Below are 13,791 nucleotides of genomic sequence, written 5' to 3'. Positions count from 1 at the left end.
CTAGGTTCAGATGAGAGGTTCTTGAAGAAGGCAAGGATTCAGACGGCCAGCATGTGAATCCAAGAGAAAGATAATATATCGTGACTCAAAACTATCTGGACGCAAGAGAGGTTCAGGCTAGTAAAGAGCTCTTGAGCTTGGGGTGAATGGTACTTTTATACCCCACTAGCGGCCACACATTGCTGTGGCAATTGTCCTTCTCATCACAGTCTGCAACCCACACAGATGTCCATGCAGGTCCAATGATCTGCAGCATAGCCTTTTGGGGTGGTCAAATGAAATCCCTCTTTCCCTTTTCAATTCACATTGTTATATGGTGGTGTCTTGGTTTTTAGTATAAGGTAACCCTTTCCAATCCACAATGGAAATGTCCAGAGTGCGAATCCCGCTGTTCATGAGGCTGGTTGACAATATGGGTGAGGAAGTGGGTAAGTGGTGGTTGGATGTGACGGAGGGCAGTGAGGTTTGTGAGAATGAGCTGGATGTGTATGAGAGTATGTGTGTTGTGTGGTAGCAGTGGGTGAGGCACAGAGAGTGAAAGTTACCTGTGTGTGAGGGGGGGGGAACCCCAACTGACGTCTCACACGGCAAAGTGTGTATGTGTTTCACTTCCACTCATATTACCTAACAGTATTACCTATTTACTGTTTTCACTGCTCATCTCTGGCCATCTGCGCAAACATTCTAAGGGCATACCAACCTCTCAGGCCACAGACAGACATGCTGCATGAACATTCTAAGGGTGACAGTTAAACACAGCCAGCTTCATGGCCTAATGCACCAGGAAAAAGACGTTTTACCTGGCTCGGTATGGACTTTCGATGATTTGAAGGTCCAATTACCTGCCCAGAATGGGGAGGGACGTCATGTGAAAATTTGGGGGCGATCTGTCCAGCCGTTTTGGCATAAGGGCGTGACTAACAAAGTCACTGTTAGCTTTTTATATATATAGAGAGAGAGATAGCACAATCTAGGGCAGGAGCAAGGAGCTCTCTTCCTGAAGTTCTTGGATTTCCATGCTGGGATCGCTGAGTTGAGCTGATTAACAGCTTACCAATTGATTTCTAAATGTTGGGACAGTAGGACCAATTGTCTTGCGATTGAATCAGAGGTAGCCTTAATGGCTTAGACAGAGTTTCTTTTAGGAGTCTCTGTCCAGGTGTGTCATGTAGATTTGGCTGATGCGTGCGTGGTCAGGGAAGGAGTAATTGGAAAGGAGTTGGTTGCTAAAGGCAGGGAGATGCAAACCTTGTGGCAGGGTGCTTCCTAGATCTTTTGTATTGCAGCAACCTTGGCAGGATGTGGTAATCAAAGAAGAAGAAGAAGCAGAGGAGGAGGAGGAGTTTGGATTTATACCCCCTTTCTGTCCTATAAAAGACTCAAAGGGGCTTACAATCTCCTTGCCTTTCCCCCTCACAACAAACACCCTGTGGGGTGGGTGGGGCTGAGAGAGCTCGGAAAAGCTGTGACTAGCCCAAGGTCACCCAGCTGGCGTGTGTGGGATTGCACAGGCTAATCTGAATTCCCTAGATAAGCCTCCACAGCTCAAGCGGCAGAGCAGGGAATCAAATCCAGTTCCTCCAGATTAGAGTACACCTGCTCTTCACCACTACGTTATGTCCATGAGGTTTCCGCTCTCTGCTGACTGGATTAACCCTTTCAGTGGTTTAATTTTGCTGACAGGCCTTTTTGCACACTTTGCCTGTTTTTGGTTTGGACACTCTGCTACACACACACATATGGCTGCTGGCATTTGTCAGTACATATTGCATGAACAAGAAAAATCATATTGAATCCGTTGTTCAATAAAGCGGGGTAAAAAGGGTAGGGCAACAACACAGATCACTGAAGGTCTTTTGTGTGCAGCTCAATTAAATACACATAAAAACAAATGTCAGACCTTCTCAGTAAAACAACAATTACCCAGTATGATATGAACCACACCAAGGCAATTAATATTTAAATACAATTGAATGCAGTTGTTCCAGTAATGGAAAAGTGCATAGTGTATACACATGCTGAAGAGATGGACAGTAACTCCATGAAAATGAGTAAGTACCTGGAAACTTGTTCTGGATTGGATTATTTTATACTCTGCACTTTGGACTTCTGTACCTTCCTGATTCAGAGACTCTCTTATGGTACATTGCAAAGGGATCGCGTTTATTGCTGGCTCTGCGACTTCTATAAACACTATGTTCATTTGCACATTTAAAAATTGTACATTATACTTGTTCCTAACCTGTGATTATTGTACAACCGGGGTCTAGTGCTTCGTGTTTATTTTACTATGCAGCATATTCAACATATTAAACTTCAGTGTGAAATCTAACACAGAACTGATATTTTTCTTCATAAAAATAATTGAAAGTCTTTTGTGTGTAGCTCAGCTAGTTACACATAAAAACAAATGTCATACCTTGTCAACAGAGGTACAGTAAAACTAGCAGATACTCCAACCTATTCCCATCCATATCTCTCCGCAGAGTTTTCATTGATAAAAGCTGTACTTCCACACAGCTGCAGCATACAATGACCTTTACAGAATGATATGTGAGTGTTCATTTCATGGCTTTGACTATCATGTGCATTTAACACCTAAGCATCTCTTTATGTATTTTATACAACATATCTCAGATATACAGTGTTTCAAGACCGCTACTCCAGAGGCAGAGATCTGTTTATACAGAATGCCTTTTGGCATTTCTGTATAGAAAAGGCTTTTCAACTTCAGAGAAATATTTTACTACGTTTGCCAGGATGTGGATATTCTTATTAATTCATAACAATCACCATATTAAAATGTTTGCAGGTATGCAAACAATATCTATGTTGGCATTCACTAAATTACAATATTGATAGTACATAAAGCTGAGTTAAAAAAACATGCCAGTGGAGTTCAGAGTTCCAATGCAGAGTGAGGATTTTTATAAGGCTGTCACATAATCTGCAAGGGAGAAGTTGAAAGGGTGAGAGAGTTGTAGCCTAGCTTTGAAAAGAACCTAGAACCATCCAGATTCCTCGCAACATGAAGGAAGTGTCTTGCCAAAACCAATTCTAAAGTAAAGCTGAGCTGGCCAGGCACTTTTTGTTATAATGTCCTCCCACCAAACTACATCCTATCGCATTCCATCTCTTCCTTTCATGGTTCTATACCAGGTACATTTTCACTATACAAAGGAGAAAAATGTTCTGACCTACTGCAACCTCCAACAGATTTCAGTCTGCAAATTGTCTGAGTTTCCTTGACAAGTGAAACTGCAATACACACAATGAAAAGTTGACCACCTTTCTTAGGTTACACAGAATATAGTCACATGAAAGAACAAAAAAGTGTGCATGGCACAGAAAGAAACTCCCCATTAGTCAAAATGCACTGGGCTTTGTACAGTTACAATACATTATGCCACTAACTGCAGCATATTTTTCTCCCTTCTCCACACAATTTCTTAGTAAAGGCCAAGTACTGAAACATAGCCATTTAGTTATTTGAAATATATATCCCACACATATTCTTAGCATAAGCTTATGAGGCAGTTTGTAACCAATGTGCCATAGAGTTGTGTTTTTTTTAAAAAAACCCCACAGATGAAGTTCAAATAATACCCGTGGAAAAACTGTTTACAAGTCTAAGTTTAAAATGCAACAGTGAATTAAAACAGGTATACCATAATTGTGAGCAAAAATAGTACTGTGATGAACAACCAATTCATGTACATATCTTGTACTACAAGAAGAAAAAATGGATGAAAACATGAGCTTCTGAGGTGTGAAAGAAAAGGACAACCCAGATCAATGAGTCAGAAAAAAAAATGTTTTGTAATATATTTCTCCTCAACTACTCGGTTAATCATCTACAGCTGTTTTTTTTTTCAAAAACAGACATGCAAATATAAAAAAAATGACAGTAGAAGAATATTTTAGGAGACAGAAAATAAGACATTATAATATGAATGGAACATCCTGGAACTGCATTTGTACTTCTAGATAAAAAGATCTTATATTCAATCTATGCCAGTTCATTTCTTTAGGAAAAAATTGTACTATTGTATTATTCATGCAGAACCCAGGAGTAAGCTAGTACAGTTCTCTGCATTCCAACTACTGGCAAGTGGTTAGATTTGTCTTCATCATTTACATAAAGTAAAGAAGGAGGCTAGAGAATCTCATTTACACCATTCAATAAGCAAGCCACATTCCCTCCCAAATACCTTTGATCACTAGTAAAAAATTCCATAAGAATAGACTAAAATAAGATTGAGTAGAAATATTTTTGCTCTTAGACTAGAGGTCAGTTGGCTTTGTTCATACATCATTCAGCAATAGCAAGTATCCAGTTTGCAAGGTTCTTCCAAACTGACTCTCCCCTCTCCACCCAAAATGAATGTTTGCATGGCATTTCTCTCTCTCGCTCTCTCAAAATCACCCCATCTCTGTTGAAGAACCAAAGCTTTGTAAATCGTTCATCTTTCCTTTAAATTTCTTTGCACATACATAGATGTGTTCTCACCAGCCTTCAACTGGAACACAAACTTCAAGCTCTTATGAATAGTTAAGCATACCATATTAGTTGGTAGATATCAAGATGTCATTTGTTTTCAACCATTTAAGTATCTCTTTCAGTAAAAAAATTTTTTAGCAATTAAGGACACACATATAAATGTTGCCATGAGAAAAAATTAGATGGTGTGCATTCCATACTATTAATATTCCTATATTCGGCAAGAAAAGTATATTCAGTATTTTGCAGCATTTTATTAATGATTACAATTTTAACAATGATTACAATATACTGCCAAGAGTTTTGCAAAATGCAAATTATATGAATACAATTATGTGAAGGCTCATAATTCTTTTTCATGCTATCTATTAACTTTTGAAAGGCAATCACAAAGAACCATTGGATGAAATAGCAGTAAAGTTATTAAATTTTGTAAGTGTAAAACTATTTAACTTGTTAATTTCTGTATCTTCTTCCAAAAATATCATATTCTAGAAAAAAAACCCGTGTAGTACATTTCTAAAAATGTGTTGTGCTAAAACAGCATGCATTAAACACTGTCAATGTAAAAGTGTTGAATCACTGGGCAAAAACCTATTCTGGCAAGGAGCTCCAAGAAGTAACTAGAACTGATAATAAGACTTATGGACATTTTGTATTAGCTCTCTCAACAGTGCCTATTATATCTTGGCTTTAAAATTTAGAGTGTAATTCCATTATGCCATTCATATCTGCTTTGATGTGGGCATTACTATGTCCGGATTTTACTATTGTAATGGTTTTACTACTATGCACATCTCTTGTACAGCATGTGTACAAGCAATAGAATATAGATATAAATTCAGGTAATTTTGTGAGCCTGTCTAAATCCTCTCTGTGATTAATGCTCCATAACTATATCCACTATATTATCTAAACGTATTCAGTTGACCATCCTCCAATGTTATACATCAATTGCTATCAACATACTTGTATCTTGTTTTTATATAGAATGAACAGGCCAGCTTCTACATAAGAGATAAATGACCCCAAAGAGTACCTTGAAATGTTATATAGAATTTATGAATATTTCAAGTTTGTAAAATATTTGATCTCTCATGGCCACCCTAATTGCTAAAATTGTGGTAGATCTTTTTTGAGCTTCTATCATTCTGGGAATTGTGGAGACCACTAACTCACTGGCCATGGGGAGGCAACAGTTCATACAAATGACATCGTGATATTGAACTAATGACAGCATGATGCCAGTTGGTTTTCTAAGAATTGCTGAATTCAATTGGTGTGTCACATTTTATTTTTGCAATCAGGGTGTGTTCTTTTTTGTTTTTAATCTTTCTTGCAACGCCCCCCCCTCCCCGCACACACATACACTGGAATTACAGTTGATTTCCAGACTACAGATATCCTTTTCACTGGAGAAAATTGCTGCTCTGGAGGGTGAATGCTATTGGTATTATACCCTACTGAGGTCCTTCCCCTTCCCCAAATCTCCAGAAATTTTCCAACCTGTAGTGTTTATTATTACTCTATTAATGTCATTTTACCATTAATACTGTTCTATTGTTGGAAGATTCTGTTAATTCACTGATAATTTCTATACCGTATATAAATTCTTATTTCCTATAACATGCCTGCTTGTACTATTCACTTTTCCAATTATATCATTTTTAGCTACCCAAACTTTGCTTAATCTCTTTCCCTAAGACATATCTTGATTCAATTGGTAACTCTCATCCTTTGAATTACTCTGGAACCCCAGGGCTATTACTGGAACTAAACCCATCCCAAATCACATAAAATCTTTGGGGCAAGGGATTAGTAGCTCTCATAAATGTTGAGAAACAGTTTTAACTGGAGTATCAAGTTATCGCTCTAGCTTCTAGATTGTTTCAGCTCCTTAAATTAGGTTACATTTTCCAAATAACTTGGATGAGCAGATCAAAATATTAATGTGGGGTCAGAAAGATTAGTTAGAATCCTTCCATAGTGAAATGCTGTATTAATGTTGGGGTTGTTATCATAAGTTGTTTAACTTGCTCTAAGCTGTTAACCTGATAGTATTATTTTGATCTTGGATTGCTGATTTTGGATTGATATTGTTTTATATGTAGCTTTATGGTTTTGTATTATCATGTTATTGTTCCTATTCTGTTGTACACCGCCCTGAGCCCTCCAGGGGAGGGCGATATATAAATTAAATATCCTATCCTATTATGGCATACTAGGAAGGTCACCAGTGTTCATGTTCCTTGCATTTGGAATGCTTGTTGTTTGTTACACATGCCTGCAATAAGGGACAAGGCAACAGCTCCACAAAACTCTGGCCCTTTCTGCACAGGCCATAAACGGCGCCCTGGGGACGGCAAAAATGCCGTCCCCAGAGAGGCAGTTCATTGCATGGCGCCATGAAAAACGCAGCAGCGCTCGACTCCGGCTCCCCTCCCTCCCCCAGGGCGGCTCCTCAGGCCTGCCTCCTTAAAAGCACCCTCCTCCTCCTGGAGGGAGATTTTTGGCACAACAGTGCATCCCCGGCGGCGCGGTGCAAACGGCACCGCCGGGAATGCACTGTTTTCCCCATCCCTCTCCTGCTCACCGCAAATGCATTTGGTAGGCGCCTTGCTGGAGCAGTACTCCGAGAGACCACTCCTGCGCTGTCCTCTGACCCCTGGAGGTCGGAGGGCAGCGTGGGCGGGTCTTAGGAGGCCAGCAGGGCAACGACGGTGACGAGGTGAGTGGGAGAGGGACGGAGAAGAGGCGGTTCCGTGCGGAGCCGCCTCTCCTGCACCAGCCTCTGCGGGGGCCGCTCGCACGCTTCTGTGCGAACGGCCCCCACCCTGCACCGGCAGAATTCCTGCTGGTGCGGGGGTGTCCGCATGGCCCGTGCGGAAAGGGCCTCTGAGTGCATCTAAATCAGATGTTCTCTTTCCCTTTCCAAACTGTTCTCTTTCCCTTTCCAAACTACTTTATGGTGCCACTGATATGCAGTGATGGCTGCTGTTCAGTTGGTTCCAGACAGTTCCTGGAGAGAAGGATAATGTTCTTCCCTTCTTCCTGTCTCCTTTGAATGTTTCTCATCTGTTACATTATTGACCAAAGTGTTTGGCACCAACTAAAAAATGTAGGTCTTCATATGTACTAGGGACCTACATTGATGATGCAAGAAGTGAGGTGATATTACAGGAAGGAAGGAAATATCCTTTTCTTCCCCTCCTCCATCTGGCTAGGTAGAGATCACTGCCTGTACACCAAAGCACAATAATCAGTTACAAGAAAACTAGGCTGTAGACTCAGGCCTTCAAGAACGATATACTGTCATGATGCTGTCACTGGGATCACTGTGGTGTTCAGAGCTAATAACAGTACTCAAAATCTGTCTTGAGTTAACCTGAACTTATAGTATAGCTCATGCTATCGAAAATACAAAATTATGTAGCTAATAAATTATATTTATATATACCTGGTTGAGATACTACACACACACACACACACACACACACACACGGCAAATTGATTGTTTCTTATGTGATCCTTCCTTTCACCTGGCCAAAAGATGCAGCATAGAACCTGACCAACCTGGTTTCTGGTAATTATAGACTGAATATATTTAATAAAAAACTTGGCTGTACATTTATCAGGAAATTGGCTGTGTAATTGACACAATGATGTAATCTCATTCTTAGTTTATGGTATAGGGCAGAACAACTGAGAGTTTACAAAGGTGATACTCATGAACACAAATTGTGACTGAAACAATACCAGCAACATGCAAGTAACAGTAGCACTTACTCCAATCCTAAAAACACTTCCCTTATAGTAAGCAGTATTGAATAAAATGAGATTTACTTATTACTTATCTCCCTTACATATCAAATTAAAATCTGATCACTATCTTGCCCCCTCTTCCTCAATCTAGAAATATTCCTACTAACATTACTTGGGTATTTTGTGTTTTTTCTCATCCTCTTCTCAAACTTCTGGCTTAATTCTAGTCTTTTTCACTCATGACATGGATGAAGTTCATGCCATTGCATTATTGTCTCATGCTTTCATTCCTTATCTCTCTCTTTTATTTACCCTTGACTTTTCCTTATCTCCTCCTGTTGGTGAAATTATCTTCAAATACTGCTGGTGAAATTATCTTCAAATACAAAAAAAAAATTCTCTTTGCAAAAATCCCTACACTGGGTCCACAAGTAGAAATTTAGAAGATCTTTCATTTTTATTTTAATGTTTATTGTGAGTTTTCAAAGTTTCACATTTGGTATACATTTTTTCTGCAATTACATAACAAGTTTTAATTCTTCAGGAAAAGATAACTTGGGAAGTGAATTCCTTGCACTTTAAAAATGTAAGTGTTCCCAAGGACTACCATTATATATTTGACAAACGATTTAGAAATATCCCTCAAGAATAAAGTAAAATATTCACCATTCAAAATTTGATATTTAAGCTCCATGTGCTAAGACATACCAATTTCTGATACCTGAAGCTTGTTAAAATCAATGAGGATTATCTCTGGTTAAGTGTTTATAGTAGAAAGGTCCAGATCAATGATATACAAGGAGCAAATACATATGTGAATGAGAATGAACTCAGTAAACTATTGCCTGGAATGACTAGTGGGGGGAATCTTCAATGGTACTAAAGCCCTTAATGAAACAGAATGCTATTACTGCCAAAGAAGTTCTCCCATGTTATGATGGGATCTATAAAAGTATTTTAGGAACTCAAGATCTGGCAATGGATGTTAGTCATATAGGGATTTGTTTTTGAATGTAATATTCGATGGTTAGGAACAAATAGTTATTTTTGGTTTCTATGATTATTTAATGCAATTTTAATCGATTGGTAGATATGGTTTTTCTTTTGTACTAAAAGAAAAAGAAAAAAGATCTGGCAATGGTGTAACAAAGATTGCCAGCATTAATTTGTCACAATTTTATCTAAAATTTTCCATAGAGTGGGATGGGATGGAAATCAATTACAAAGAGAAAGCATGACATGTAATAGTACATTTCTTTGAAAGCTAAGCTGTGTGAACAATTAATAGAGATGGATATGCACAACCAGTATGTTCTCAACTATCTCAGTTCTCTGAAATAATCAATGTTATTTATACCTTTCCAAACCATAACATTCATTCCCTATACAAAGTAGACTAAGAAAATATTCAAGTTTTTTTTATTCAGATTTCATGGATGAAAAGTGATTTTATTCATTGAATTATATTACATATAATAAGTACATGAAAAAGTATATTTCTGGAAGCTTTCAGAATTTAGAACTGTCCTGTCTTGGACAACTGTCAGGAAGTGGCACACAATTTATTACTGTATCCCATTCTAATTGTGTGTTGGGAAGAAGCTTGGTGTGTATTCTCTGAGCACTGCTTTTAAATTGTAAGAGTGACCTCTAGTGCTTTGCTGCTTTGTTAGAGTCTCTGAGTCCAATATTGCTATAGATTTAATGTCTCTCTGCAACCATTTGATTTAATTCAGTTATAGTGCCAAATATTATTAATGTGTGGTTCAATTACAATGTCCTTTTGAATCCAAGAAGTACACAAAACAGCATAATAAGGAGAAATGTTAAACCCACTCCCCACCCCACCCCCCACACAAGGCTGTATACATCACAGGAGGTTAGCTTACAGAGAAAACTTCCTTTTCATGGTCAAGAGTACTTGAATGTCAAAAGAGATATCATAACTGAACAACAACCAAATATCATTTTGGTCTTGCAGAATAACCATCTATTTCAAGTCTGAGTCTGTAATGCAAAAGGCATCAGGCAGGCAACTACAGAACTTCCACTTCCCTTGTACATTCATCAAATGTTCTCAAGAAGCTTTCTCCTCCAGCAGGGTTGTAATGTTATCAGTGAGTTCCTGCCTGCATCAGCACTCACTTCCTCAAACTACTGTTACTGTTTCTGATACTGTGTTACATGTGGTTTCATACGCTGCATAAAAGGAGCCTAAAGAAAAAATTAAAACCTATGTTGGAAGATCACTGAACAGATAATGCAAACTTTGGTATATGGGCTTTAGGACAATTAGGACCCCTAAGATCAATGATCAAACATAAAAAAATGCATTAATCTTAATATTAATGCAAAGTCTCTGCAGAGCTTTGGAAACTATTTCTCCCAAAGTAGGAACAGCTACTAGGTTTCCAGGTAAATTGACTGTTTAGAACTTCACTGGACTTCTCAGCATTTTAACCCACTGGGAAAACACCAACATACCCCTCCTAAAAAACAACAACAACCAACCAACCCCCCCCCCCCCTTAAAATGAACAAAAACCCAACTTTCCTGTAGCTGATAGAATTCTGCTGCCTGGACACACATGAACATTATGCTCTGTGGGTAATCAATAAACATCCCATAAAACATTCTCAGTCTTTGCTTCATTCAGTCTCATTATATTTGCTGTGCTTGGAGCTCCATAGTACAGTAGAGTTACTCTTCATTGATGAGATACAGACAGATTTTACTTGTCTGTAAAATGAGAAATTGCTCAAAGCCAAGCTGATGCAGCAAAGAATAGCAGTGTGCTAGTAATCTCCACAAAAAGATTTAACTGCTAGCAAAATACTGCACTCCATCCTGTATATAAAGGATTTTTAAAAAGGAAAGGAAACAATGTAGGGCATACAGTTAATTGATGAAATGTGAATTTCCAAAATTGGGAGTCTGAACCTTGTCAATAGAGCTCTAACTGCAATCTTATGAAAATGTTAAACAAAGAAAGATGACTTTTTCCAGCTATTAAAACATTTTTAGCCTTGTTTATTTGCTGTTAAAATTCTAACTGTATGAATTTATTTCAAGAACTAAATTTCTAGCCCGGATCCCACAGTAATAAGCCATAAGTTTTCAGAACAATCTGCTCCAAGTTGAATATCCACATGCAATACTTACATTTATTTCCTGCTACTAAAACATTCCAGTAATGAAAAGCAGCCAAATACAGCAGCCTGATGAAGATTCCAGTGAAAGAATCCATGTTGTCATTGACTGAGGCACCCAAAAAAGCCAGAGTATTAGGAAACAGCCAGAGCTGCTCTGTACTTCAGCTGTTTCTGCCTCCTCTGCTCTCTTCACTCTCTCTGTCTTTCAATGCTTCCCAGTGGCCAAAGAACTCAGTAAAATGCTCTCTGCATCTTCTCACATATACATACACTCACACACATCACAAGATCTCCTTTTTCTCCCCGCTAACAACAGCAATCCCTGAAGAGCAGCTGCAGGAATATCTCCTCTAATTTCACAGAATCACTCAGAGCTAAACTGCTAGACTATACTGTACAGTTTGGTTACTGAAGCTTCACGCTCGTAATGTGTCCTGGACACCCCTTGTGGTGACAGGTAGGAAATGTGAGTCTACAATGAAAGGCAGACAATAAAGAGAGCAGCCTGCACATGTGTGCCAGTCAAGCCTCCCTGCTGGATTATTACTGTTCCCAGTTCTTTATGGTCATGCAGTAGGAAGGAGAGAAAGAAAAAGAGCTAGTGATAGAGGAAGGGTGGTGGTGGAAACAATTCATATTTGCTTTCCATTATCATTCTCCATCTATTTGGTATTTATAGGGAGCTTTCAGCTGCTACAGCATTTATAAATACTGAAGAGATTATAATTCTAGAACATGCTTGCCAGAGATTGCTACTATGCAACAAAACTGTCATTTACACCTGCAGTAAAACTTGCACGCAGCCACAGAATTGGCATTCACCTGCTATTGATGCCACAGGAGAGAGCATTTCTTTAATAAGAAATAAAGTGCCTAGATTACTACAGAATTCCAGTTTAATCCCATCGATATGCTAATTCATGAACTACGTCTCACTGATTTATTTTCCACACTTGTAATATAATCAGAAACATAAAAGAGAACAAACTAGAATGTCTTGGAACTAAATAATGACCGATGAAATGGTCAAATATCTCTCTTTCTGTCTCTACTTCTATCTCTTTCTATCTATACTGCATTAAAATCAGCATCCTGTCAGATAATGTTTATAAATAATATTAAAACATCAATATTTGACAGTATAAGTGTTTGGATACAAATACAAGAGTGCTATCATAGAACCCTCCATTAGGGACTTTTGTAATACAATAAAGACAGATATGGTTTAACCACTGCTTATCCTCAGTGTACCTGTTCTATATCAATCCCTTTGAAATCAATAAAACAGTTGAAGATTACATGATATGCTGCCTATGCCTTCTCCCATATATATTATTGTATTACCATTAACACAATTACCATTTAAAGAAATGGCCAGTGGTATTACCTTGCTATTGCTGCTTTCAGTGCTCTCAATATATAACACTGTGGGCAGTTTACATAGTCACCAAGAGTGGTAATCCTCTACACACAATAGATATTTTTTTTCAGTTGTAACAGTAAGGTTGCACAATTTAGCAGCATCTCCAGTAGACTGGTTTGTACTTGGTGATTCCTGCATGTGTGATTCCTTATTTCCTCTTTGTGGCAAGGGGTCTTCATAAAGTCTCTCATTCCTGGTTCCATACAAATAACCCACTGATTAGATTCTCCATCTTTTTCTTGCTTTTTAAAGCCAGCTATCTATATACTTTTTCTTGCTTTTTTTTAGGCAGCTATCTATATGCAATTCACTGACCAATAGTTCTGCTAGGTTGGACCATTCCATTGTTAAATGGGCACAGAAGGGAAGTCTGGTTATTGTTTGTTAATCCCATTGTTGGATAGGCTGTTTTTTTCAAATGCAGGCTGTTTTTATATTTACTTCATTTACAACCTGCCTTTCTCACCAACAGAAGCCTAAAGTGGCTTACATTGTTCCACTCTCCTATATTTTACCCTCACAACATTATTATTATTATTATTATTATTATTATTATTATTATTATTATTATTATTATTATTATTATTATTATTAATTCCATTTGGTATACCACCCCATCCCTGAAGGCCTCTGGGCGGTGTACAACATCAACATAAAATACAATAACAAGAGGGGCGAGTAAATAACAACCAATAAATACCTAACATTAAGAACTCAGGCCCATAAACTCTAAAATATTTATTTAATTTAAAACAGCAATTGCTACATAAAATTGGCGTCCCACAAAACCCTTACTTAAAAATCCTTCTAACGAGAGAAGAGGGAAGTTAAGGTTTATGTAACTGGCCCATTTCACTTTCATTACAACTGTAATTACACTGGGAGTGGAAACCCAGAATCGTGCATACTGGTGTTTTTTTATCCTGGTTTCTGCCTCTACACGGCTCCCCACT

The 13,791-nt window shown here is 38.2% G+C and overlaps 1 protein-coding gene across 1 annotated transcript in view; it reads right to left on the bottom strand.

Moving 5' to 3' along the window:
• Positions 1-11,830, bottom strand: part of LOC125436727 (contactin-associated protein-like 4) — a 173,471-nt gene extending 161,641 nt beyond the window's left edge. Inside the window, exon 1 of the mRNA XM_048503966.1 lies at positions 11,426-11,830. Coding sequence (XP_048359923.1) covers positions 11,426-11,510 — 85 coding nt within the window. The 5' untranslated portion in view covers positions 11,511-11,830. The remainder of the gene's footprint in view (positions 1-11,425) is intronic.
• Between the last annotated feature and the right edge of the window lie 1,961 nt (positions 11,831-13,791).

The sequence above is a fragment of the Sphaerodactylus townsendi genome, linkage group LG07 (assembly GCF_021028975.2).
Source record: "Sphaerodactylus townsendi isolate TG3544 linkage group LG07, MPM_Stown_v2.3, whole genome shotgun sequence".
Classification (NCBI taxonomy): domain Eukaryota; kingdom Metazoa; phylum Chordata; class Lepidosauria; order Squamata; family Sphaerodactylidae; genus Sphaerodactylus; species Sphaerodactylus townsendi.
Note: the sequence above shows the minus strand (reverse complement) of the source record. Positions and strands in the feature narration are given on the sequence as shown.